This window comes from Bos javanicus, chromosome 18 (genome assembly GCF_032452875.1).
Source record: "Bos javanicus breed banteng chromosome 18, ARS-OSU_banteng_1.0, whole genome shotgun sequence".
NCBI classification, from domain to species: domain Eukaryota; kingdom Metazoa; phylum Chordata; class Mammalia; order Artiodactyla; family Bovidae; genus Bos; species Bos javanicus.
In genome coordinates, this window is record NC_083885.1 from 51,168,351 (window position 1) to 51,195,383 (window position 27,033).

At 56.7% G+C, this 27,033-nt stretch overlaps 1 protein-coding gene and 1 long non-coding RNA gene across 23 annotated transcripts in view; one reads left to right on the forward strand and one right to left on the reverse strand.

Annotated features, from left to right (window-relative positions):
• Positions 1-1,511: 1,511 nt before the first annotated feature.
• LOC133230677 (uncharacterized) lies at positions 1,512-6,797 on the reverse strand. Of its 2 annotated transcripts, XR_009730943.1 has the most exons (3): positions 6,733-6,797; positions 6,303-6,441; positions 1,512-2,052 (listed from the first exon to the last, which is right to left on the reverse strand). It is a non-coding gene; the product is annotated as an uncharacterized LOC133230677 (long non-coding RNA). The 2 variants fall into 2 exon arrangements; XR_009730942.1 differs by lacking the exon at positions 6,733-6,797 and having other exon boundaries at positions 6,303-6,709.
• A 39-nt stretch (positions 6,798-6,836) lies between these two features.
• POU2F2 (POU class 2 homeobox 2) overlaps positions 6,837-27,033 on the forward strand; it is a 30,769-nt gene continuing 10,572 nt past the window's right edge. For 9 of the 21 annotated variants that reach the window (XM_061388428.1, XM_061388431.1, XM_061388429.1 and 6 more), the window contains exons 1-6: positions 6,837-6,940; positions 15,622-15,687; positions 15,804-15,838; positions 15,973-16,029; positions 18,853-19,035; positions 19,285-19,563. In XM_061388428.1, the coding sequence (XP_061244412.1) occupies positions 6,874-6,940; positions 15,622-15,687; positions 15,804-15,838; positions 15,973-16,029; positions 18,853-19,035; positions 19,285-19,563 (687 nt within the window). In that variant the 5' untranslated portion in view covers positions 6,837-6,873. The remainder of the gene's footprint in view (positions 6,941-15,621; positions 15,688-15,803; positions 15,839-15,972; positions 16,030-18,852; positions 19,036-19,284; positions 19,564-27,033) is intronic. The other 12 variants (XM_061388434.1, XM_061388439.1, XM_061388446.1 and 9 more) reach the window with 3 other exon arrangements.

Sequence of the window (27,033 nt, forward strand, 5' to 3'; positions counted from 1 at the left end):
ACATAGAGGTTTTGGTATGTGATTTATATCAGTAATGTTAAGTTGTGTCAGTCATTCTGCACCTTGCCTTTGCATTCATTCATTGCCTTTGCATTTGAGTCTTGGAGAACTTTCCGTGTCCTATTCATAGATCAGTTCCATCATCTCTCATGATTACATACTGTTCCTGAGTATGAATATGCCACGCTTTATTTAGCCACTGTCCTATGGTAGCATTCTATGTTATTTCTGATTTTCTCTATTTCAAACTTTGGTGTGATAAACACTGAACTTTCTGAACTCCTTGTGCATGGTAATCAGTATTATATTTAAGATTAACGATAACAAGTCCTACTATATAGCACAAGGAACCGTTAAAAACAAAAGAAAAAAGATGAATGAAGTTCCTGTCAGCCCACGTTTCATGTGTGCTCAGTCTTGTCTGACTCTGCTGTCCCAAGGACTGTAACCTGCCACGCTCCTCTGTCCATGGGATTTCCCAGGTAAGAATACTGGAGTGGTTTACCATTTCCTTCTCCAGGGGATCTTCCTGACCCAGGGATCCGAACTTGGGTCTCGTGCATCTCCTGCTTTGACAGGTGAATTCTTTACCACTGATCAGCCCATGTTACTGCCCCCTTTTCAAAGATGAGAATCCTCAGAGGCTCAGAGAGGTGAAATCACCTGCCCAGGGTCATACAGCAAGTGAATGGAAAGACCAGTTTCCAGGCTCTCAAATGTTTGACTCCCAGATCAGTGCTTGCATGCTAAGTTGCTTCAGTCGTGTCCAACTCTTTGCGACCCCATGGACTGTAACCCGCCAGGCTCCTCTGTCCCTGAGATTCTCCAGGCAAGAATGCTGGAGTGGGTTGCCATTTCCTAATCTACATCTCTGTGTCTCCTGCACTGGCAGCTGGGTTCTTTACCACTAGCGCCACCTGGGAAGCGCTAGTGCTCACATCCAGCTCTACAAAGTGTCACAGTCTACGGGGCAGGTGTCCTTATTCAACGGGGCTTATCTGCAGACCAGTGCTGGACTCCATTCTACAAAAATGAATGAAACCCCACCCTGCCCTCCAGCCCTGCCTGTGAGGGTAGCCTCATTGGGAAGTAATTTCAATGCAGTACGATTAGTGCCAAGCCCAAGATGCCTGAACTGTGGGAAGACTGAGGCCATCACTATTAAGCAGGCCTCCTGTGGAGTCAGAGACAGCTTCCAGAGAGGAGAGATTTGAGCTGAGGCTGTAGAGGCCAGTAGAATTTGCCCAGCAAACACAGGAAGTTCAGAGGATGGGTACATAGGGAACCCCAAGTTGCTGAACCCAGAGGAAGAAGGTGAGCTCTGAAGGCAATTTGCCCATGGAGATTGGCAGAGGCCCATGTCCACTTGAGCTTGGAAAGACAGCCCTGGATTTCATTCTGTGGGCTCTGGGAGCCTGGAAGAATCCATTCATTCAACAAATAGCATCTAAGCGCGTGGTGTGTCCCTTTCAGAAGGGAATACCGCAGAAAACAAGACAAAAAAAACCACCTGCTTTCAGAGAGCTTACATTTCATAGGGGGAAACAGTAAGGCAAGGTGACAGCGCCTGAGCTGCAGACAGCACTACAAAGAGAACACTGGCCACTGGCTCGAGGGGCATGAGCCCGAGCAGACGCCGGCCGACAGTGACAGACAGGGAAGCCTGGCGTGCTGCAGTCCATGGGGTCGCAGAGTCGGACACGACTTAGCAACTGAGCAATAGCTGGAGTGGAGAGTGGCTGAGGGAGGGCTTCTGGGAGGAGGCGGCCTTTGAGCTAAGTCCTGAAGGGTCAGAGGAAAGGGAAGAGATGGGGAACAGCATTCTAGGGGACGGGTCGGCAAGGTCAGAGGCCCCAGGTGGGGACAGACTTGGCTTTCTCTGGTGTGGCAGGCACACAGTGCTCTCGTTAGGAGAAGTGAAGTCCCGCGGGTGCCTGGAGGCCATCCATGGTGAGCAGGCTGGGCTTTCCTGGAGACAGCAGCAGGGTTACTGGAGGGCTTCTGGACTACTACGAGGGCCCTTGCATTTCAGCCTTTGGACAGCTCCCTGGGCTGGGAGGAAGGAAAGCGCCATCAGCCTGCAGAGTCAGTGCTGGTGCTGGTGCTGGTGAGCGGGAAGTCTGGGCTGGAGCAGAGTCTGCAGCCTAGGGGTAGGCAGGGGCTCCTGTGCCCAGGGCAGAGCCTCCTCAGGGGAGGCCCAGGGCCCGGCACCTGCCTGTTTCGATGTCCTGGTGGGTCTGTTCCGGGACAGCCTACAGCCTGGGACATGTACAAGCCCAAGTAAGGAGCCGCAAGCCCAGGACAGCAGTCTTGGCGTGGGCTTTGGGGTCAGAGAGACTCAGGGTCCACCCAGGCCAGCTGTGTGAACGTGGCTGCTAATGGAGCCATCAGTCCATCTTGCCTGCTCCTGTCCCTTTCAAGCCACAGAATGTTAACAGCTTGAAGAAGTCTTAGAATGCTCCTCCAGCCCACCTCCCACTTTTAGGTGGGGAAATGGAGGCCCGGAGATTGTGGGGGGCTGGCCCTGTGCCACCAGATGGCCAAGTTCAGAATGGGGAGCTGTTGGTCTTCTGACTTTTATCTTCTTTGGGCCATGATGCTTCCTAATTTCTTTTTGTGTGTGGTGAATTCCTGGGATTTCTGGTGGGTCTGGGAAACTGGTGGTAGGCAGGAGCTGCATGAGGAGTGTTTGTGACAATGTGAATTTATTCAGCATCTGCTGCCTTCCTGGTCCATAGACCTTGCTGACCTCCCCCCAACCCCCAATCCCCGGCACTGACGTAAGCATCTTCCCCAAATCTGCTCCCCTTCCCAGTGTCCATCAGTGATGGCCTGAGCACCCACCCATCCACCCTGCTCAGCTGCCTGCTTGCAAGTCCACCAAAGTCCTCAAGACTCTCACTCAAACTCATACTCTCATCTGCATCCTCATGGCCACATTCTCTGCTGTTGTCTAGACCACTGTCCCAGCCTCTCCTCTGGTCATCTCCAGCTTCTACCCACCAGCCTGCTCTCACACCAGTCCCCAGTGGACCTCTCTTATACAGACTCTTCCTGCTCAGAATCTTTCCACCTACAACATCAAATCCAACCTCAAGTCTATGTCTTGGGATTCATCTTTGACTAGCATTTATTGGATACTTTCTGAGTCACTTGTGGAATATCAGAAAACTCCCATCAAATCCAGTCTCCCCCTTGGACTGTGAGCTCCCTGAGGGCAGATTTCAGATCCAGTTCTCTTCTAAGTCCTCAGCACCCAGCTCACAGCTTGGCTGTAAGGGACACGCAGGAAAAGCTTGGGGGCTTCCCAGGTGGCACAGCGGTAAAGAATCTACCTGCCAATGCTTGAGACATGGGTTCCATTCCTGGGTCAGGAAGATCCCCTGGAGAAGGAAATGGCAACCCACTCCAGTAATCTTGCCTGGAAAATTTCATGGACAGAGGAACCTGGAGGGTTATAGTCCATGGGGTCGCAAAAAGACTTGGACATGACTTAGCAATTAAATACATTAAACAAATATCACTGATTATACTGCAGGTAAATGGTCTCAGCCTGGGGTTGGTAAACTATGGCCCACAGGCCAGATCTGACTTACTGTCTGTTTTTGTGCAGCTCTGAATGCAAGGCTGAGAATGAAGGAGGTGTGTAAACAGGAAACGAAGGCTTGAGCCCAGAAGTCAGGAAGAGGTGGACAGGCAGTGCCCGGGGTGAGGGGGCAGGCGGGGTTTGATTCCAGAGTATCGGGGGCCTTACTCGGAGGATTGCATGACCCTGCAGCAGGACCAGCCAGACATACTTCAGTCTATGTGTCTGTCTGCCACCCCTCATTCTGCTTTCCTCTGTGTCTGGGTCCCTAAGTCAGCTTTCCCTGACCGTCCCCCCCACCGACCCGCCTCACCATGCAGAGGCGGCCCTCCTTGGGCTCTGCTGAAGGCAGAACGCTGAGATGCAAAGGAAGGTTAATATCGATGAATCTCAGACCCGAGCTCACCTTCTGGCTCGGCTGTCAACTCATAGGCAACCCGGTCTCCTTGTCTCCTGCCAGCCTGGGTCCCTCTCTGAGCTCCTACATGCTACAGCCCCAGAGATGAGGCAGCACTTAAAGGAAACCCTGCTCGGGTCCCCATGCAGAGCAGGGACATGACTGGGGGTCCCCATGCGGAGCAGGGACATGGGCGGGGGCTGAGCGAAGAGGTCGCCAGACACAGCGGGATGCAGAAAGAGGCTGGGGAGCCAAGCCACAGAGAGGGTCCCCCGGGGCAGCTGAGAAGAAGAGGCCATGGTTGGGGCCCCTGAGGGGTGAAGAATCTCGCTCTGCTGTCCCCGGTGGGCTGGCTGCTCCCCCCACCACTCCCCGCCGGGCCCCCAGGGGACCTCGCTCTAATAATGTATTTGATCGACTCGCCGGCCGCGTACAAGCGATTATTGTCTTGTCGGGAGTCAAACGTATCGATCTGGTGAGAAATATGAGCGGAGCAATGGGGCCCGCGTGTCAGTTACCAGCCCCGCTGGCCCTGGGGAGCCCCCTACGTCTCCTTTAATTACCGCTCAGCCCTGAGCCCAGCCTGGTCTCCCCTGCGCCGCCTCCCTCCCAGGATCCCTGCACCCCCAGTGGCCCCCGCTGCTCCCCAGCTCCCAGGCCCTACCTGCCTGGCTCAACTTGGCCTGAGGCCTCGTCTCCAGCTAAACGGCCACCATCTCCCGTGCCTGGGCGTCCCCGTTCCTGGCTGCCAGGCCCTGCCCACCCAGTGTGCCCCTAACTCAGCCCCTCTGTCCTCTCCTGGGCAGGTGGAAGTCTCAGGCCCATCCTTCTTCAAGATGCCTCGACTCCAGCTCAGGGACTCAATTCTGGTCTGCCAGAGGTGATAATAGTGGAGTCAGCTTGAGAGGCAAGACGGGTGGGGTGATTTCACCCACCACAGGTAGGGGGGCCACGAAAGGCTGTCCCCAGCTCCACCTCTCAGCCGCAGGCCTGGGAGGGCAGCACCGGAAACAGAGGGTGCATCTCTCCCTTCTCTAAGTTACCACCCGGAGCTCCCTCCTGACAAGGATGCTGTTGACTGTGGAGCACGGGGCGGGGGGGTTTTGGTGGGGTTTTGCTCCCTCTATAAAGTCCTTATTACCCTTATTTCCAAGTCTTCCAAAACATAAATCCTAAATAAAAGAGTTTAGTGGGCAAATGCAGCTTCAAGACAAGGCTCCAGTGCCATCATCCACCAGATACCTGACCCTCCCGTATAGAAATCCTGCCATCTGAGAGAGAGAGAGGCAAAGAGGTGGGCCCCGGGGGCAGGAGGTCTGAGGTGAAGCCAGTGGATGCTGCAGGGTCTCCGAATCTGCTCAGAGGAATGGCTTTCACAATACGGAATGTTATGAGTGTAGTTGGTGGGGCCACTGTCCCCTCTGTGCAGATGTAAGGACCACCATCATTCTCATGGTGTGGGCCTGCCTGCCTGGGCGTGCCTGGGCTGCACAGGGCCTGTGTACAGGCAGAAAGGCACTCTTGAAGGCACTCACACTAACCTGCGTGAGTGTGCATGGGTGTGAACGTGGGCACACATGGCCGGGAAGTATGCCTGGGTATACTTGTACAGCCGTGCCCGTGTGCCCGCATGACAGAGCAGAGGGTTCTGGGCACACGCGAGTAGTGTTGTTGTCAGGGCCTGGGCACCAAGGAGTGTTTCCATGTGTCTGGATGTGCACACGTGTGTGTGAAGTTCTGGGGTCCCCGTGTAAAAACACTTAAGCGTGTGTATAGGAGTCCAGCCGTCGTGTGCGCGCGCGTGCTCTGGGGGTCAGCCAGCGTAGGGTAGGGGCGCAGCGAGTCCTGCAGGGCCCGGAGCGAGCAGGTGGGCTGTTTGGAGGCACCAGGCGGCCCAGCAGCCTCGGACCGCGCGCGGGGAGACGGAAGAGGGCAGCGGGCTCGGCCGCGCCTTTGTCTGCGCCGCCGCGCGCGGGGAGTCCTGCGCCTTTGTGTGACCCTCGCAGGTGTGCGCGCGGGGGCGGGCGGGGGAAGGGGAGGGGCGGAGGGCGGGGCGCCTCCTCCGCAGCCGGCCCCGCCCTCTGGCCCACTGGCTGAGCGCTGCCGCCCTCTGGCGGCCACGGAGGGAAGCGTTGGGCCGCGAGCGCCGCAGCGCGAAGGGCTAGCCCGTGGCCCTGGGACCCGGTACTTCCCTCCACCCCAGCCACCTCCGGCGCCGGCTTTGCCCTCTGGCGGACCTCCTGCCGCTCCAGGGCAAGGCCCGGCCCTACCACTGCCCATGGGTACCTCTTCTCCCAGTGGTGGCCGCGGACGCCTCACCTGTGGGAAGAGGTGCGGCTGGGTTCCCCGTTGGCCACAGTCTGCGGAAGCCTCCTCCTGCCCTGCTTCTTGGCTTCAACGCTTCTTGCCTCTGAGCCCTTAGACAGGCCACCTCACTTCTCTGGTCCTCAGTCTTTGTCTGTAAAATGGGGGCAGATAGCACCTTCAGAGATGATGCCTGTCAGGTGTGACAGGCAGGGCCTAGCCTTGGGAAAGGCCCGCCCCAAACTCCTAGCCAGTGTTTTAGTGTCGTGTTCTGGGTCCACCTTCTCTCCCAGACCCACAAGCCCTGCTCCAGATGTGCCGGCCGGGTGGAGGCGGCGGAGGGGCAGGGCGCACCTCCTGGGGGTACAGCTGCAGAGTCAGCTCTTCCAGCCTCCCTGCGCGCTACCTCCCCCCACCCCCACTTCCCCAACACACACACACACACACAACATGATTTGGGGTCCGCTGCCGGCTGGGGTGGGCCTTCGGGCACGGGTATTTTCCCTTCCGAAGGGGGCGGACCCTGTGGTTTCCTCCCTGGGTGACTTCCGGCAGCGAGAGCTTGGCCCCCAGAGAGGGCGGGGAGATGACACAGTTGTTCCCCCAGCCCTGCGGGGCGGGCAGCATGGTTCACTCCAGCATGGGGGCTCCAGGTAAGGGGCCGGGGCGCACAGACAGCACCCTGGGGTTCGTTCTGGCTCGGCCTGCCCTTCCTCTCTGGCTGCTCCTCTGCTCTCTGACTCTGTGCCTCAGCAGCTGCCCCTCTCCCCATCCTGCGTCCCCACCCCCAGCTCCTCTTTCCCCTCCCCTTTCGCATCAGCCCTGGGGGGCTTCAGCCCTCTTCTCTTCCCCTGCCGCTCCTTGTCCTGAGGGGTCCGGGGGAGGAGGATGGAGCCAGGTGTTAGTCTCCTGCTCTCATACACAGGACCGGCGGGTGGGCGACGTGCGTGATCCTGGGAGAGGACTGCCTGGGGGCTGGACCTCTGTGTACGTGCGTGTGAACAGTGGTTCTGCGTTTTCTATATATGACTGTCAGGTGTGCGTGTGCGAGGGGCTGTGTGTGCGGCACTGTGGGATAGCCTTGGCAAGGCTCTCTTGATTCACTTCCTCACTTCGTTCACCTCCGATGTCCCCTTCTTGGGTGGCCTCCCCTGCTTTCCCCATCTAAACGGGCAGCCAGTCCCGTCACTCTGGGGCCCCTCACCCTGTTCTGTCTTTTCTTCATGGTACTCATCACCCCTGAAAATTTATGATACGTTTGTGTGTTTATGAACCACCTCGCTCACCAAGTGTCAGCGGACTGAGCGAACATTGTCCGCCAAGGGCTGTACAAAGTGACTTGTACATGTTGACTCACTTGGCATAACGTGTCCATCTCTGCATAATGATGCTCTAGGCGGTGCGGATGGAAGAGTTAAGTGAGGTAATACAGTAATAGTGGGGCCTGGACCATGGCCAGTGTCCATACTTCAAGGGTGTTTTGTTTGTGGCCCTATAGTTCTGACCGTGGGGATGTGTCCCATTTGTGGGTGTTTGTGGGACTGAATCTTGGTTTGGCCTGCGTCTGTGTGCATCAGCTTTTGCGGGTGTCCTGTGATCCATCATCAACACGTATTTACGGAGCAGTTCTGTGCTGGATGTTGGAAATACTACTGAAGAAGGCAGTTCTGGGTCTGTCTTCCTGGAGTGCCTGGTTCAGGAACGGAGACAAACCTGTCACCAGATAAGGGAGGAAGCACAGGCAGACGGGTGAGAGCTGGGATGCAGGAGGCACAGGGCACTGGGCAAGCCCAGAAGACTTGCCCAATTCAGCTAATGGGGCATCAGAAAGGACTTCCTGGAGGAGGGCATGTCTGGTCTGAGATGAAGGATGAGTGGGTATGAGTAGGCAAGGGAGGCAAGGGGGGGCTGAGGTAGAAGGAAGGTTACTTGCAGGATGCTGTGTGATGTGATGATTTACTGAAGTGACTGTATGTGCAACTATGGATGTGTGTGTGTGTGCGCACATGTTCACATGTGTGCACAGCGCAGACACAGCGACCCAGGGTATCCACACAGGATAATGTGTGCATACTGTCTCTTCCCTGTCTGGGGCAGTGGTGGCTTTATCAGGTGCTGGGTTAGCCCCTTTATTTGGCATTTCTCAGAGAATCGCCCAGCCTGCAAGGCCTGCCTGGGCGCCCCAGCCTGGATGTGAATTAACACATGTGTGGTCTTGAGCAGGTCATGCCTCCTGCTCGGTCTCGGGCTCCACATCTCTGGACTGGATTCTGGGTTGCACCCTGGCCATCTCCCAGGAGGAGGGGACTCTGGGAGTGTGAGTAGGTGCACGTGTGTTTGTGTGTCGAGTGACCTGTGTGTGTGTACACATCTCTGTATGTCTGTCTAGTGACTGTGTGTATGTATACATTTGAGTCTGCCTTTATGTCTGAGTGACTCTGGGTGTATGTGTGTGTGCATATCTTGTGTGAGTACATCTTTGTCTGTATGAGTGACCCGGATGTGTGTGCATATGCACATCTGTATCTATCTGTGCACAGCTTGTGTATGTACATCTTGGTGTGTCTATCTCAATGACCTGGGTGTGAGTGTGTACCTGTCTCTGTCACGCTGTGTGTGTGTACATCTGGTGTGTGTCTATCTGAGTGACCTGGGTGTGTATGTGTGTATGCACATCTGTGTCTATCTGTGCCTCTGTCTGTGAATGACTCTGGGATGTGCGTGTGTGTGTGTGTGTACTTCTCTGTGTGTCTGAGTGACTCTGGGTGTGTGAGTGTGTAGCTGTTTGTATGTGTGAGTGACTGTGTGTGTGAGTGTGTAGCTGTTTGTATGTGTGAGTGACTCTGTGTGTGTGTGTGTGTGTAGCTGTCTGTATGTGTGAGTGACTCTGGGTGTGTGTATGTGTGTGTGTACTTCTCTGTGTGTCTGAATGACTCTGGGTGTGTGAGTGTGTAGCTGTCTGTGTGTCTGAATGAGTCTGAGTGAGTGTGCACAGCTTGTGTATGTACATCTTGGTGTGTCTATCTCAATGACCTGGGTGTGAGTGTGTACCTGTCTCTGTCACGCTATGTGTGTGTGTACATCTGGTGTGTGTCTATCTGAGTGACCTGGGTGTGTATGTGTGTATGCACGTCTGTGTCTATCTGTGCCTCTGTCTGCGAGTGACTCTGGGATGTGCGTGTGTACGTGTCTGGGGGTGACTCGGTGTGCAAGTGTGTGTACAGGCAGGTGTGCCCACACACGTCTGGGCGTGCGTTTTGCATATCTGCTGGTGTCGTTGTGTCTGGGCTTGCGTCTTCATCTGCACACATTCCTGTCTGGGATTCGCGCACCTGTCCCCTGTGCGTTTGCATGGGGCTCGGTCCGTGTCGGGGCCCCGCCTGGCTGAGGCTGTGGTGTGTACGCTCCGTGGCAGCTCCTGTCAGCACAGCTGCGGGGCCACCGCTCTTGTTGTGTCTGCATCCTCCTCCCTAACACCCAGGAGTGTTCGCTCCCTGGAGGCCGCCCCAGGGACAGCTGTGGGGTGTGGGTGTGAAACGCTGCTCCCGGGGAGGCCGGGCTGGGCCAGTGGGCGCGCAGAGGTTCCCGGCAGCGCCCACCCGGCCCACAGGGGCTCCCAGGCCCCAGCCTTGCTTGTGGGCTTTGGAGGCCGGGGACCCAAGGGACAGGCCAAGCGGGGCTGGGAGGGGTGAGGGGCAGCCCTTGGGCCCTCTATATTTAGCCCCGTTTTCGGTAAGTGCTAACGAGAAGCTGGCCCAAGTCTGCTAAAACCGGCTGGGGGAACTGCAGAGGAGAAGTGAAAGTCCGGGGAGGGAGGGGGGGCGGAGGGGACCCAGGGCCCCAGGCCTGGGGCAGTCGGGCAGAGCCCAGGGGCGGGGCAGCCCTGGGCGGGTCTGACCCGCGGCGGTGAGACCCAGGGGCCCCGCTGGGTCCTACAGGGCTTTTTCCTGCCCATTCCTCTGAAAAGTCGCATGCTGCCTGTGATGGGAGGAGGGAGGGGTGACCCTAAGCAGCCACCCAGACTTTCTGTGCAGATGAATGAGGCTTTGAGGGGGCACTTCTGAAGGTGGGGGGGGGGGACGTTAGAGCCAATTAGAGTCACCTGGAAGGAGGCTTGAAAAAATTAGGACACTTAGGTTTCACCTTGTGCCATAACACTATGCCAGAGTGTTATGGGGTGGCATTGGGCATGAGTCTTTGTCTAGAGTTGAGAGAGAGAGGGAACGAGAGAGCCTGCAGGATGGGGTCTCAGCGAGCCTCTTGCCAGGGTCACCATACCCTGAGTCCCCATGAAGACATCACTGAAGCTTTGGGTTCATGGTGGAAATGGAGTCCCCCCCAGTTCATCCCTGGTGGGGATGGTTTGATGAGACCCTCCTCTTGGGTTGGGCTCGATGAAGGAAGAGGAGAGGGGAGGGCAGAGGCCTGGGAATGGGCCGCTCTGGCCATTCTGCTGTCGCCCAGCCGATGCTGCAGGGGTGTGTGGGCTGTGTGGGAGCTGGAGGTGGGGGCAGGATTGGGGAAACAGTGGTAGAGAGTTCCCCTCAGACCACGTTTGCCTCTACAGCCACCGTTCCTCCAGAGGGGAGGTGACCTTAAAGGGTTAAGGTCAGGTGGGAGCCCCTGGGGGCCTGGGGCTGAGGGTCGAAGGTCAGGTAACCACAGAGAGAGGATCCTTTCCTGCATTCGTTCATTCCAAAGACAGAGTCCCAGACTGTGCAGTGGTGACTCCAGTCTGGGCCCTAAGGAGCCCACGGTCTAGAGTAGGGGTCACTGCCCAGGCAGTCAGGGTGTGTTGGGGCAAAGGGAGCCCAGACGAGAGAGGCACTGACCACCTGGGCAGTCCAGGAAGACCTCACAGAGGAGGTGACGTGGAGCTGGAGCCTTAAAGAGGAGCAGGAGTTTGCTAGTCAAGAAGGAAGGGGTCATCCCAGGTGGGAGGGGAGCAGAGGCAAAGGCCTGGAGGGGAGGGAGCAGGGCGGCCCTGCTCATCCCACCCACGCAGCCTGTTGAGGACCCCAGATGAGTCAGCCCTGCCCTGAGGGCTTCCTAGCCTGATGGGGGAGACATTCTGGGGCCCAGATGGCTGCAGCCCTTAGGACAGTGATGGGTAGGTGGTGCCAGGGTGGAGGGAAGAGGGCAGAGACCCCCCACCTGAAGTCATCACGGTGGTGACTTCAAGGAGGACGGAGCCTGTGCTGGGTCCTGAAAGATAAGTAGGAGGTTGCCAGGCAGACAGAGTGGGAAACAGCGTTCCAGGCCGAGGGACCAGCCCATGCCAAGGCTCTTTACGTGACAGAGAGAGAGCAGGACAGAGGCAGGAACAAGTAAGAGACAGAGGGAGCCGCAGAGAGGCACAGATGTTTATAACCTGGGCTCCCAAGCTGGGTGACGCCGGGGACCCAGCAGTGAGTCAGCCCAGGCCTGTCCGCTGATCAGTGGGGAAGGACAAGGGCACAGGTGACCACAGCCCTGCAGGCTCGGGGCTGGGTTGGTGAGGAGAGGCTGCCTTAGTTGGCTAGGGCTGCCACAGCAAAGTACCCCCAGACAGGATGGCTTACACGATAGAAATTATTTTTCTCAAAATTCTGGAGGCTGGAAGTCCAAGGTCAAGCTGTCAGCGGGGTTAGTTTGTTCCGAGGCCTCCCCCCTTGGCTTAGGGTGGCCGTCGGCTCCCTGGGTCCTCACCTGGTCTTCCCTCTGTGCCTGTCCGTGTCCCAGTCTTCTCGTCTTTTTAGGGACACCAGTCGACCTGGATCAGGGCCTAGCCTGAGGCCCTGATCTGTACGTGGGGCCTGATCTCATTTTGGCTTCATTACCTCTGTAAAGATCCTGTTTCCAAAGACGGTCACAGTCTGAGTTACTGGGGGTTAGGAATCCAAGAGAGGAATGTCGAGGGGTACAGCTCAGCACACAGCAGAGGCCGAGGATGAGCACGGGCCCTCTGGGGTGGAGGTGGGGCCCGAGGCCACCCCGGTCCGTGAGCAGGAGGGGCATTCACTGGCGAGGTGGGGAGGAAAGAACCTGTACAGCCTGGAACCCTGCCCCCTGCCCCTCGTCAAGCAGAGGGCGATGCCAGCATGACTGAAGAGAAAGGTGCATGAGTGCTAAGAGATGGGCAGCGGAGGGTGACGAGGGTCACACCCTGATGGCCAAGATGGGAGCCTGGGCTTTTCTTAGGAGACAAGGAACCGTGGAAGGGGTCCCGGCTGGGGAAGGGGCTCCTGGTGGCAGCATGGTCACTGGCTGGAAGGAGGGGCTGCGGAGGTGGCCGGGGCATGGCTTTCCAGAATGCTGGCAGGGATGTAGGGCCACTCTCGGGTTTGTGGTTGCCTGAAGCAGAGCCAAGGGCTAAGAGATTTATGTGCTTGGCTTTAAAGTGTCATTTATTCTTTATCTGGCTGTGCTGGGGCTTCGTCCCTGCACAGGTTTTCCCTAGTTTCGGTGAGCAGGGGCCGCTCTCCAGTTGCCATGCGCGGCTTCCCGTTGCCGTGGCCTCCCTTGTGGTGGAGTGCGGGCCTTAGGGGCCTCGGGCCTCGGTAGTTAGGGCTCCCAGGATCTAGAGCACAGGCTCAGTAGTTGTGGCACACGGGCTCAGCTGCCCCGCGGCATGTGGAATCTTCCCGGACCAGGGACTGAACTTGTGTCTCCTGCAGGTGACAGGAGGATTATTGGCAGGTGGATTCTTTACCACTGAGCCACCAAGGAAGCCGAGTCTGGGAATTTTAGAGCCAGGATCAGGCAGGACTCCTGCTTCTTGATGCCCCAGGGTCAGGAGGCGGGGGTACTCCTTCCTCGGCTCCCTTTGTGACCTCCTGGGTCTCGGGGTCCTTAACCACTCAATGCTCCTTCCCCAGTGGCTGGCAACAGGGCCTGAACTCCGGGAGCATCTGGGCACCTGCTCCCCACCCCCACCTCATAAGCTTATGCCTTAGTAGGACTATGTGCTGGCTTATTCTTAGCTTGTTTTATTTCTTTTTTGTGTATGAAAACATACATATAGTAAAATGATCAGGTTTTAACTGTACAGTTTGATGAATTTTACATATGTACAGAACCCCCCCCCCCCACCGCCAAACCACCAAACAGATCACCTCCCAGGACATTTCTAACCCTCTGAAGGCTTCTTCACACCCTTTCCAGGTCAGCACCCCTCAAAAGGTGTCCACTAATCTGACCTTAATCACCTGAGGTCGTCCTGCCTGTTTCTGAGTTTCCCTTAATTGGGGTCCTGCTGTCTGTCCACTTCTGTTGTCTCACGTCTTTCCCTTGGCAGCAGGTTTGCGAGATTCAGTGTGTGTGATGCAGGAGCTGATTCTTTTCTGGGCTGTGGAGCATTTCGCTGTCCAGACATACCAGTGTGTTAACTCATCCCCGGTTAACGGGCCCCAGAGCCGTTTCCAGTGGCGGGGGAGGGGGGCGGTTAGAAAAGGGCTGCTTCCCGGAACACATGTGCCCGGGGCGGTGGTGGGCTGGACGCTGCGTCCTCTGGGGTGGATGCCAGGAGAGGATGTGCTGGGAAGCGGCGCCTCTAACTTTCCTGGACTGTGCTTGGATGGGTTTACAGCCCCGTCAGCAGTGTGCGCCCTGGCTTTTTCCCCTTTTTCCCCTCTGTTGGCGCCCGGCCTTCGTTGCTGCGCGGGCTGCTCCCTAGTTGCGGTGCACAGGCTTCTCTGCTTGCGGAGCGCGGGCTCGAGAGCCCAGGCGTCAGTAGTTGTGGTGCCTGGGCTTAGTTGCTCCGAGGCATGTGGGATCTTCCTGGATCAGGAATCAAACCCGTGTCCCCTGCACTGGCAGGCGGATTCTTTACCACTGAGCCACAAGGGAAGCCCTGAGCTGGTTTTTTAATCAGGAGTTTCAAATCAGAGTGGCATTCCTTGTCAAGTGACCCTCAGTTGCAAAATATCTGGACTTCTTTTTCAGTTGCAGAGGCTCTTTCAGGTCTCTTTTCTAGCTGGCCTGCTTTAACTGTCTTGGACACGGAGCATGTTAGCGTTGGATGGCTCCTTTGATAGAACCGGGTCTTGGTGGGGATTTGGAGTGAGTTGTGAAATGTTAGGATCAGAGTCAGGGTCGGGAGTAAGGTCTGAGGCCGAGCTGGGAGTCGAGGTCAGATGAAGGACTCGGGCCATCTGGACGAGGGCTGGGGATCAGCGCGGGTAAGAAAATTGCAAATGCGTCGGTCAGAAACCCAGACTAGGAGTCTAGGACCAGGAAGGGCTGGGTTTGAATGGCTCTCAGGGTGATCCTGGGTTGGAGTCACTGTGGAAATGAGGTGGAGGGGATTAGAACGGGTTCATCAGACCGTAGCGATACTGATTAGAAGCAGGAGCCCCGGAGTCACGAGGACCCCAGTCCAACCTGGGTGCCTCTGCTGTCTCATGGGGCTCTTGGGGAGGTGCCATCTGCCTGGAACCTCAGTTTTCTCCCCTGTAAAATGGGGGTAATATTGGCACCAGCTGCCAACGTGAGCTCTGAGTCATATCTCGCACTGTGCTGGTAGCACTCACCTTCCCGTGACCAGAATCGGAGCGTTGTGAGCATGGGGTTGTTTCCCTTGCTCCGGGTCCCCTGTTTGCCACCTCCTTCCATTTCCTGGGCCTGCGGGACTGTAGGGTGGGATGGGGTTGGTAGGGTGGGGGCTCCAGGTTGGATTAAGGGCTGCAGTCCCAGGTAAGGCTGTAGTCTAGCGTTAGGTCTGAGGACAAGGTCAGGGCAGAAGCGGATGGGGTTGGAGTTGGAGTCACAGAGATGAGAACGGGGCCGCCCAGCCTGAAAGGGAGGCGGAGGGGGGAGTGGACGGGAAAGTGGTGGGCCGGGGAGGGGGCCTGGGGCGCTGAATCACACCCAGAGATCTGAGGACTCGCTCCTGGGGGATGCTGCCGTCCCTCACACCTCCCAGGCCCTACTCAGAGTGGAAAACACGCCTCACCGAAACCTGGTGGGGCAGGACGGGCGCCTGGGCGGCCGCTGTGAGGAGGCCCAAGGCTGACTCGCTCCTTCAGAGCATCACCAGCCTCCCCCAACCCTGGGCGGCCAGAGCCGCGCCAGGACCAAGGGCCAACCTCACCTCCCGCCCTGCCCCAGGTCTCTCGGGGGGTTGGAGGTGACCCTCCCTGTGCCACCTTCCGAGGGACCAAGAGGCTTCTCTCCTGTCCTACCGGTGGAGGGCAGGGGCCTGGAGCAGAGGGCATGTCTCCAGGAAAGAGACACTTGCAAGGTGGCAGGGGGCGTGGGGGTATGGGGGAAAGGCTGGGTGGTGCTGGGGGAGCGGCCCCAGAGCCCTACTGGCTTCCGCACCCTCACCTCACTGGCATCCCTCCTTTGTCCTCAGAAATAAGAATGTCTAAGCCCCTGGAGGCCGAGAAGCAAGGTCTGGACTCCCCGTCAGAGCACCCAGGTAAGTGGGGAACGGGGCAGGGAGGGCAGAGGTCACCACAGGCATAGGGCAGGGGTGCTCGGGGGTTTTAGGGTCAGGGGCTAGTGACAGCTCACCCCTCGTCCCTCTCTTTGCAGACACTGAAAGAAATGGACCAGACACTAACCATCAGGTCAGGAGGCAGGGGATGGGTATCGGGGAGAGGGGCAGAAGAGAGCAGAGCAGAGCTCTGTGGGACAGGGCCAGGGCATCAGAAGTTGCTTCATCTCACTGTTCCCATCGCCCACCCCCACTTGCTCTTTGCAGAACCCCCAGAATAAGACCTCCCCGTTCTCGGTGTCCCCGACTGGCCCCAGCACCAAGGTAAGCCCCGGTCAGAGCAGCCAGGGTGACCGCTCAGGTATGACATTTGATGGAGGGTCCCGGATGCCTGCTGTGGGCCCAGGGCCTGGCACCTTGGTGACAGGACTCCTCCCGCCCCTTCTCACCCTCAGGCTCCCGCCCCAGGCCTGTGACTCACCAGGGCTCCTTCCCCTTCCCTGGGGGGGTGGGGGTGGCCAGGGAAATCCCCCCCAGAGCCCCAGTGCGATGAACAACAGGAAGCTGAGGGCCCCGCCCCCATCCCAACTTCCCTGACTGAACAGGGGCCCGCCCCACCCCCACCCCCCCAAAGCACACACTCGGGGCCAGGCCAGGAGTGGGAGCAGGTGGGGGCGGGCAGGTCCAGTGAGGATGCTGCAGGAGAGGACAGCGGGCAGGCCGGAAGGGGCCAGATGGAGCACATCCAGACGGGCCCTGCTGCAGGGCACAGCTGGGCTTCAGCGGGTATCTGGTACCCGGGTCTCCACCCTCCAGTCTGGTGGGGGTGGCTGGCCAATCCAGAGGCCTGAAGATGGCGCAGGGGCAGAGGGGGCCCGGGCAGGACTCCTGACCCTGACCCGTGGTGGCCGGAGGCCGGGGTAGGGGGCCAGGAGGTGCTCTGAGACCATGGGAAAGTCACCCTCCCACTCTGGGCTCCTCAGTCTTCTCCAGCCTGGGAGTGGGGGCGGGCAGATTAGATGACCCCTTGACAGGTGTCCCGTTCAGAGTGCGTGGACATGACCCCGAGGAGAAGGCCCCTGACTCTGACCAGCTTCACTCTGATCTCAAGCTGGGCTCTGGCCTCTGCCCTCAGAGCCAAGAGCATCCATTGCCCCCCTCCCCGCCCCCAGCCCCACCCCCGCCCCCAAATCTTTGCCGCCCGTCCTGCCCCCCAGCAGCCCTGCTTCTCCCCTAGGACACCAGTGGGGCCCAGGGGAGCAAAGGTCCCGCTCCCTTCCCCACCAGGCCTCTGTCCACGTCTGGTCTGCGCTCCCTGCCCTTGCTGCCCCATCCCACCGCCTCTCTTCTGGGTCAGTCTTTCCCTCAGGGCAGTCCTTCATGGGCTTCCATCAGGATGTCAGACAGATGCACACACCACCCTGTATAATTATTTACATCACAATTTTGTTAAATTGGTTCAATTTAAAAAAATTTTATTATGGAAAATGTGAAACAGATACAAAAGTAGAAGGAAGACCATAGCGAAAACAAACCTCCAGGTACCTGTCACTCAGCTTCAACAATAATCAATTCATGAACTGGCTTGCTTTCTCAACAGCTAAAATAAAACTTTTTTTTTTTAATGGAAATTTTATGAATGGAAAACCAGAATCACTTGCCATGGAAATAAAGACAATGATTATTAAAATTACCCAGAGACTCTTGCCTGTTGTAGGGTCTAAGCCTGAGACCAGTTCTCTATTTGTTAGAAGGGAAGGGGAGCCAGGGTTGGAAGGTATTAGAGACATCCTTGCACCTAATGAAGACTTTTCTTAAAAGACCCAGAGAGAAGGAAAGAGCCCCGAGAAGCCTCAGACTCTCACCATGACACACGGTGTTAGTTTTTTAAAAACCTTTCATTAAAATATGACACACACTTAGATCCTTGGCATACAACTCTGGATTTTCACAAATTGAACACCTGTGTCGTCAGCATCAGATCGAAAAACAGAACACGACCAGACTTCCAGAAGGCCCATGATTTCCCCAGGAGGGCGGCCATGGCCCTGACCTCTAGTTCCACTGTTTCACACTGCATCCCCACACCCCTCAGACTTTCTGACCCTTGGATCCCACCCCCTGGGGCGTGCCACTCACTCTCTGTTATTTGCCCTTTCCTGGGCCTCTGTCTGTGAGTCTCAGTCTGTGTTGCAAACGCCATGCTCGCTCCTGCCAAGTTGCTGTGTTGCCTTGCACAAGTCGTTTTCCCTCTATGGACCTTCTTTTGCAAGATGTTGGGATAGTGGGCTGAAGGATGATGCTTAACATTCCCCTCTGGGTCCGAGAGTGGGACCCATCAAGCCGCACACCCCCACCCCATGTGTCTTTTACCAACAGACCTCTCAGGCCAGCCCACCATTGTCTGGCTTTTTGTTCAGGAGGGGAAGAAGGCAGGGACCTAGGGACCACTGTAAGCTGGTCTGTCGTACGTGGTGGATGCAGATGCACCTGTATACTCCACGGAGAGATGAGGAGGGGCTCAGCAGACTTGGGTGGAAGCTGACAAAAGACCTGAGCCACATCTGGCCTGCGGACACCTTATGCTGACCTTGCTGCGTTTCTGCTTTAGATTTTTACTGGCAGGGAGCAGAGTGGGGGCTGGTCAGGCCCCCTTCAGGCAGGCGGGCACGCTTTTTCCAGCCCACTCCGTCCACACCTGCCCAAATCACCCATTTGCGCCATCAGCCTGTTTCCTTCGGCTTTGACTTCATGACCCATATTCTAAGGCGGTGATTTTTCTTTAATACCTAAGACCCTTTGTTCCAACAAAATGTTGTTCCACTGGACAGACAAGAGATGTACTTTGGGCTGAAGCAGATGAGGGATGTGGTACCCAGAATCCTCGGGTCCCCCAGGCATCATTTCCCATTTGGCACATGGGGAACTGACCCCCAAGAGGGTAAAAGCACTCTCCGAAGGCGACCCTCTTGTGTCGGGAGTTTGGGTGCAGAGGGTGTGTTAACCTTTCTGACCGATGTGGAAACTGAGGCTAAACTGAGCGGCTAGCCGGCCCCTGCAGACCTTGCCTTCGCCCCCCAGTCTGCTCCTTCGCGTGCGAGCGCGGGGCTGGCGTAGCCACACACGTGCCCTCTCTTTGGTTCGCAGGTGGGCATTCTCTCTGGCCTCCACTTAACATTCTGGGGTCCCGGACCCTGCCTCTCTCCCCCCCAGATCAAGGCTGAAGACCCCAGCGGCGACTCAGCCCCAGCAGCACCCCCGCCCCCGCAGCCGGCTCAGCCACACCTGCCCCAGGCCCAACTCATGTTGACTGGCAGCCAGCTAGCCGGGGTAAGTACCGGGGCACAGGGACGGGGACGGTGCGGGGGCGGGGGGGAACACGCCAGCCGCCTTCCGTCTGTTACAGGACCCACGGTGGCCTGGGGTACCCCTCCAGTCCCACGGCCACTCTGTCCGCGCCTGCCTCTTCTGCCCGGTAACCCGCTTGGCTCGAGGCGCTAACTAACCCATCTCTGCCTTCTCCGCTCCTCCCACGCTCCTCCTGCGGCCCCGCTCCGGCCCCGCCCCCACCCCCCGCAGCTCACGGCGCTGATGCCGGCTCAGCAGCAGCTCCTCCTGCAGCAAGCGCAGGCCCAGCTCCTGGCCGCCGCCGTGCAGCAGTCCAGCGCCGTCGCCGCCGCCGCCGCCTCCACCTCCTCTTCTTCTTCCTCCTCCTCCTCCTCCGCCTCCTCCTCGACCTCGCAGGCCCCAGCCTCCTCCTCCTCCGGGGGAGGCGACCTGCCACCACCACAGTCTGCCAGCCAGCCCCCGGGGACCCCACAGCTTACCCTGTCCCAGCCCATCCAGCTCACAGCACAGGTAAGGGCGGCCCCCGGGGGAGCACACTCCCCCAGCCGAGGACCCGAGACAGTGCAGGAGGCTGGCTGGTCCCGGGGTACCATTTACCATTCTGACCACCAGCCACCGGCCGGGCAGTCCCCTGGCAACCCTAGGAAGCCTTGGGACACGCCGCCACCCATCACTGGGGGGCTAGAGCGAGGCTCGGAGGGAGCACACCCTCCAGGTGAAGGGAGCACTTGACTCCCCAATTTCTGTGCACCTCGCTGCGGGGGCCCAGCCACCTGGGAGGCTGACATGTCATCCTCAGTTTAGAGCAGAAGAAACCGGGGGTCACCTCAGTGGGCAGGACCTGTGTGTGGGCCCCGAATGAAAGAGTGAGAATTAGAATCAGTGTCCCCACATCATGTCCCCTGGCTCATCCAGTGAGACCCTCTTTCAGAAAGAGGCCCATGACCTATGGGTCAGGAAATGCCACGTTCTCTGTCTCCCCATTCTACAGACTTCCGGTCTACTTGGAATCATGCATATGAGGGGCCATATTAGCTTCTAGGCCTGCCACAACAAAGTATCACAAATGGGGTGGCTTAAAACAACCAAAATGCATCATGTTAGACCAGAAGTCCAAAATCAAGGTGTCAGCAGAGCTGGGCTCTCTGTGAAGGCTCTCGGGGGAATCCCTCTTTGCTTCTTCCAGCTTCTGGTAGTGTGGGAAATCACTGGCTTTCTCATAGATGGATGAATCCAATCTCTGCCCCTCTCATCTCATGGCCATCTTCTCTGTGCATATCGGTCTCTGTCTCCACATTTCCCCTCCTTGTAAAAGGACAGCAGTCATTGAATTAGGGCCCACCCTAATGACCTCGTTTTAACTTGATCATATCTGCAAAGACCTCGTTTCCAGACCAGGTCATAGTTACAGGCACCAGGGGTTAGAATTCCCACCATATCTTTTTAGGGAACACAATCCAACCATGGCAGTGGCCAATTCAACTATTGGCAGTGGCCCACAGACTTCCCATAAGGATCCCTGACAGGAGCTGAGCAGAAGCTGGGCAGGCCTCCTCTTCTGACAGGCTGCTCTCTCCGGCGCACCCCTTCCTTCCACACCTGCCCATGTCACCCATCTGTGCTGTTCACCTGGTTTCCATATAGCATTTGAGTCTGTGACTGGTGTTGCAGGACAGCGAAGGGCCTAGGAAGCCTTAGGACAAGGGACCCTGTTGAACTCCACACAGCCCTGAGTTTCTCACAGAGACTGTTCCTAGGACCCTCCTCTTTCCCCGCCCCTTCCCTAGGAATCCCCTGGCAGCCTGTGCTGTCTGCACCAGGGAGCTGTCCAGCGCCTGCGAGGCTGTTCCCTTGGCAGCCATTAGCCTCTGATGGACCGGCTCCACTGCTGGCCAGCACTCTCATTTGGGGCTTAACACTGAGCGCATCTCTGCCTTCTTAGCGCTTCCTGCCACGAGGTCTGGTTCCTCAGCAACACAGAGCAATCTGGCCTCGTTGCTCTATAGTGACTTTCCCAAACAGAGCCTCCCGATGCCTGGCTCGCCACTGTTGCCCCATGTAGTCTGTTGGACGCGGCCTTGGTACCAGGCACTATGCTAACGTGACCACCTGAATCCAGAGACCCTCATCATGCCTGAGGCTCCAGGGGAGTGAAGTGACTTCGCCTGCCTCAGGTCATACCGTGAGCTCAAGGGGCATTGCCAGCCCAGGAGGAGTCCAGAGCTGTAACCACATGATCTGGGGCTTCTGCCCCTCTCTGGCACCCCTCCCTCCCTGGCCACCAGAGACCCCTGCGATTTGCCTCGCAGCACACACCTCTCTTCACTAGGCAGTGCTGAGGCTCAGGGCTCCTCACTAGGCTCCTCCAATCTCTGTCCTCTTTTCTACCTGGAGGTCAGCCCCCTGTTTTTATCTGGTCAGCTCCTCCTCTTCCTTTAAGTCCCAGCCCAGGAGTCTGTGTCTCCAGGAAGTCTTCCATGACTTCTCTTTCTCTCGCTGGTTTGATTTTCTGCTTTCTGATCACCAGAGGCTGTGTGAAAATAGGCCCTCGAAAATCTCTGTTGAAGGAACACAGACTACAGGGAGGGTGGAGGGACAGGGCAGCCCAGTGCAGACCCAACCAGGCCATCAGCCCCAGGAGCAGCAGACGCTCCTGTTCAGCCAGCGCCTCCAGGCTCCCCACAGACCCCGGGAACAGCAGGCTGACCCTCTGCCGCCCACTGTCCTGCCCGCACCCTGACTCTCCAGGCCGCCTCCTGCCCAGCCCTCTCCTCTCGCTCTGCCTGCCCCAGCTTCCCCCAGCTCTGATCTTCATCTGTCCCCTGCGAGTGCCAAGCTAGGCTGAGGTGGTTTCCTGGGAGTTCCGTCACCCCATGATCTCACTTCCCCAGCAGATAAATGTTTATCCCGGGCAGCCCAGAACCAGGGAAACGAGCTGCCTGTGCTCAGGCCACGGTGGGCACCACGTCCTCCAGTGCTCACTGCTCTGCTGCAGTCACTGCCGGCCTGGCCCTGGCTTGACTCTCTTCCCAGCCTGTGTCTTGTATATGCCGGGTCTATTTAACTTCTCGCGCCTGCTCAGCTCCGTCCCTCCCTCACTTCACAGATATGTCCCTCTGTTGAGCCCTGGCAAGAAGCAGGCATGACTCACACAGAGCCTTGTCCCTGGAGGGGCTCCCAGTCTCATAGGGAAACAGACACACCAATAAGCCACCAAGAAATGTTTGAGAAGTTCTAAGAAAGTTAGAGGGCTTCCCAGGCGGCACTAGTGGTAAAGAACCCGCCTGCCAGTGCAGGAGACCTAAGAGACGCGGGTTCAATCCCTGGGTCGTCAAGACCCCATAGAGGAGGGCATGGCAACCCACTTCAGTATTCTTGCCTGGAGAATCCCATGGACAGAGGAGCCTTGTGGGCTACGGTCCATAGGGTCGCACAGAGTGGGACACAACTGAAGTGACTTAGCACACATGCAGGCAAGAAAGTCAAAAGCATTCATAGTCCTATCACTTTGAAATTGTACATAAAGTACAAAGAGAAAGTCCAACTTCTGTCCCTGTAATGCCAGCTTCCAAAGAGTAACGTCGGTCAGCTTGGCAGGAACCTTCCTTGCGTTTTCCTATCTTGAACAGATGAAGAGGTGATTATAATACCATTTTATCACTGACTCTTTTTTTTGCTGCACCGCATGTGTTGTGGAATCTCAGTTCCCTGACCAGGCATTGAACCCGAGTGCTTGGCGGTGAAAGCAGAGTCCTAACCACAGGGCCACCACAGAACTCCCTCTAATTTTTACACTCTGTGCGGCCAGCACTGGGCACGGTGCCTTCTACCAAGGTGGCTTCACAGATATTTACTGAATCAATGAGAGATGTTTTGCTGCAGCTTTTCAATCAAGGGTAGGGAAGACATCTCTCCAGGGGAGTCATTCAGAATGTCTGGGGTAGGAGAGGCATTGATTGAACATTTATATTCACTGCTCAAACATCATTTTGTCTCTGGAGAGCCCGGGGAGTTGGGGGGATGTCCCCATTCCATCTTACAGCCTCAGCAAATAGAGCTCGAGAAGATCTTTAGGCAGGCAGGACCTAGTGAAGAAAGGTGACTGGGAGAAACCTGCTGGGAGTGGTGGCGACAGAGGAAAAGGAGAGCGGCGTGTCTGAGGGAGTCAGGGCAGGCTTCCCGGAGAGAGTGACATCCACACCGAGGAGGGACAGGCGGGAGTTTGCCAGGTGGATGAGTGGAGAAGGCGTTCCAGGCATGGGAATGGCAAATGCAAAGAGAGAGAGCAGGGCAGGCTTAGGGAGGCAGTGGGTGGGCACGAAGAAAGGATGAGGTGGGAGGAGGTGTCAGTGCGGCCACAGCCCCTGCTCTAGGCAGTTAAAGAGTAAGAGGGAGTATTTGGCTCAGGCCACCGAAAAGGCCCAGCCTAGAACATCAGACCTGGCCCCAGGGATCTGTCTTCCTTTTCATTCTGGGACGGGCACAATGGATACCAGCACTTCTAGCCTTGCAGCCACCGTGCCCAGCGACATAAAACACACCCACTGCCAAGAGTCATTGTCTCCTGACCCCTGAGAAGGTGGGCTCCTGGAGAAGGGAATGGCAGCCCACTCCAGTATTGTTGCCTGGAGAATCTCATGGACAGAGAAGCCTGGCGGGCTACAGGATCACAAAGAGTCCAACACAACTTGGTGACTAACAGCAGCACGGGATATTATATGCAACTGGCATGTAGGTGTTTTTCCTCCCTGTTGACTGGTGCTCTGTCCACGGTGTTCTGCCCCAGTTGCTGCTCCACGTGGCAGGGTCAGCCTCTGGGGGATGGGGGTATACATAGAAGATCTTGTGCTAGAGACAGCCACCTCTGTCCACCTGCAACCCCAACCTTTAGAGCTTCCCCCAGTGGAGGGGACTGGAAGAATCATAGTCATTTATTCATTCAACTAACACTTACTGAGCACCTCGTGTGTGCCAGGCTCTCATTCGTGGCCCCGAGGGGACAGCTGGGAACAAGGCAGAGGGGGCTGCCCTTGAGGGCATTATTATGTTCTAGTGGAGAGACAGACGGTAAACGAGTCAACAAACCAGCCAAACAAGACGGTTTTAGCATAAGTGTGATGAAGAGAATGAAACAGGGTGCTGCCCTAGAGGGAGAAAGCTACTTTTTTTTTTTAAGGCAGCGCTGCACAACATGCTGGGTTGGGGATCGAACCCTTATTTATTTATTTTAACACCAAAAGCATTTTGTATCGGGGTATGGCCGGTTAACAATGTTGTGATGGTTTCAGGTGGACAGCGAAGGGACTCAGCTGCACATACACATGCATCCATTCTTCCCCACACTGCGGGAGGAAGTCACTTTCAATGGGTAGTCAGGAAAAGTTTCACTGACAAGGTGGCCTTTGTTCTCTCACCAGTCAAGGCCTGACTGAGTCAGGCATGAAGGCAGTGGGAGAGCTTGGGAAAGGGCAACAGCAGGTTCAAGGGTCCTGAGGCAGAAACCACCCTGACTTGTTCAGGGCACAGAGGACGGTGCAGTGTGTGAAACAGAGTGAGTGGGGGGCAGGTGGGAGGTGAGGAGCCGTGGCAGAGGCCGGAAGGACTGGCTTTTGCAGCGTCTCGTAGGCAAGATCAAGGAGTTGGGAAGCTGTGCTGGGTATGATGAGAGGCAGTGGGGGGTGCTAACCAGGTTAGGAGTGTGCCCCAACTGACCCTTTACAAAGCTCCTTCCAGCTGCTGTGGGTAGAATGGACTAGAAGCAAGGAGCCGAGTGGGAAGCCCTCGTAGGCATCCCTGAAGGCGATGAGGGTGGAGGTGGGGTCCAGCATGCTATTTTGTATGGATCCTGTAGGTCAAGGGTGACTCCTGGGACTCTGGCTTCAGCGACTGGGTGGTGGCGAGGTGGTTTCCTGAGCTGGGGAAGGCAGGGGAGGAACAGGGTGTTTTGGAGGGCGGGGCTGAGGAACCAGGAGTTTCACTTTGGACATGGTAGGGTTCAGAGAGTCTGTTAATCACCCAAAAGTAGAGACAGCAAATAGGCAGATGGATATTGGAGGCTGAAGCTCGGTGGAAGGTCTGGGCAGGAGCTGAAAGTTGTCAGTTTGCAGGAAGAGGATGGACCCATGGGGCTCCTGCCCTCGAGAGCTCATGGGGTGACATGAGGCGGGTGATGGGAGGGTGCAGTGCCAGCGAATGCTTGTGTTGGGGCAGTATGTTCTGGTTTTCGAGATGCTTTGAGAATAATAATATTACTCAGGCCTCAAAACAACCCAGTGAAGAGTTAGACATTATTACTCTTGTTTTATAGATGAAAGAGCAATCCAGGTGGTGCTAGTGGTAAAGAACCGACCTGCCAATGCAGGAGACGTAAGAGACACGAGTTCGATCCCTGAGTCAGAAAGATTCCCTGGAGAAGGAAATGGCAACCCACTCCAGTATTCTTACCTGAAGAATCCCGTGGACAGAGGAGCCTGGTGGGCTACAGTCCATAGGGTCTCAAAGAGTCAGATACGACTGAAGTGACTTAGCATGTATGTACACACAGGTGAAAACCTGAGGCTCCAAGAGAAATGACTCAGTAAAAATGACTGCTGTTTAAGGAGAACCCCTTGAGTGAATCAGGGATCAGGTTAAATGTTCTACATGCATTGTCTCATTTAATTCTTTAACAGCCCCATGAGATAAGAATTACTGAGGTGTCATTTGAAGAAATTGAGGCTTAAAGAGGGTAAAGAACTGCCCGTGGTCTCAGGTGTGTAAAGGACAGTCAGGTGTCTGGCTGGCTCCAGAGCCCAGGTATTCCAGGACACCATGTATTGTTACCCTAGTCAGTACAGCCCAGAGATAGAGCTGGCTTACCCCCAAGTCACTCAGAAATTCGCTGGTGGTGCAGTGGTTAAGGGGCTTCCCTGGTTGCTCAGTGGTAAAAGAATCTTCCTGCCAATGTAGGAGATACAGGTTCGATCCCTGGGTTGGGAAGATCCCCTGGAGAAGGAAATGGCAACCCACTCTAGTATTCTTGCCAGGAAAATTCCATGGACAGAGGAACCTTGGGGTCTCAGAGTTGGACATGACTGAGCCGCTGTGCATGGACACACGCCAGTGATTAGGACTATGTGCTCTCACTGCCAAGGGCCCCGAGTTTGAACCCTGGCTGGAGAACTAACATCCCACAAGCTGTGAAGTGTGCCCCCACCCTAAAAAAGGGGGAAGCAGGCACAACATCCAAGACTCGAATCGCCACGGTTCTCAGATGAAAGGGCCCTTGCACGCCCAGGTGACCTTCCCACCCGTTGTGGGAACTCCCTCCATACTGTTCTGAGCAGGTGGGGGTGCATTGTCACCCAGGTGGCCCCAGGATGGATGCTTCCTGCCCCCCAAGTGGTCCCTTCCACTGCTGGGCTTTCGCACAGTCACTGCAGTGTACTCCACACGGTTCCCAGCCCCCGTCCCTTCCTGTCCTCTGCACTCTGGACCTCACTTCAGGCTCTTCATGCCCTGGCAGCACAGTGTCCAGAACAGGTCGTAATTTGCCCTATCAGGGAGGGCAAGCCAGTGTAGACGTGCGCACTGACACCTTCCCCTTGGGGTGGCTGTCGGTGTGTGTGGAGGCCAGTCTTGGGGGGCAGGGAAGTCGGCCTGTGCGGTGGAGTGAGGCGCTGCACCTGCTGGGCTCGGCCTGGTGCCTCTAGTTCCTTCTCAAGGCTGCCTCCTCCCCACCAGGTGGAACCGGCCCAGTGGGCGATTACATTGCAGTTCACCCATAGGTCATATAACCGCCCTGTCTCAGTCTTCTTGCCCCCAGTCTGCTGCCAAGATCCTACCAGTGGCAAAACCTAGCTGGTTGGCACCCAGACACCATCAGTCCTAAGATTTATCCTATGCATTCTCTGAAAATTCGTGTATCACCTGTACCGCCCTGCTCTGGGGCAGGGGAGTGATCAGATAACAGCGATGAGCAAGAATGTGGCCCTTTCCTTC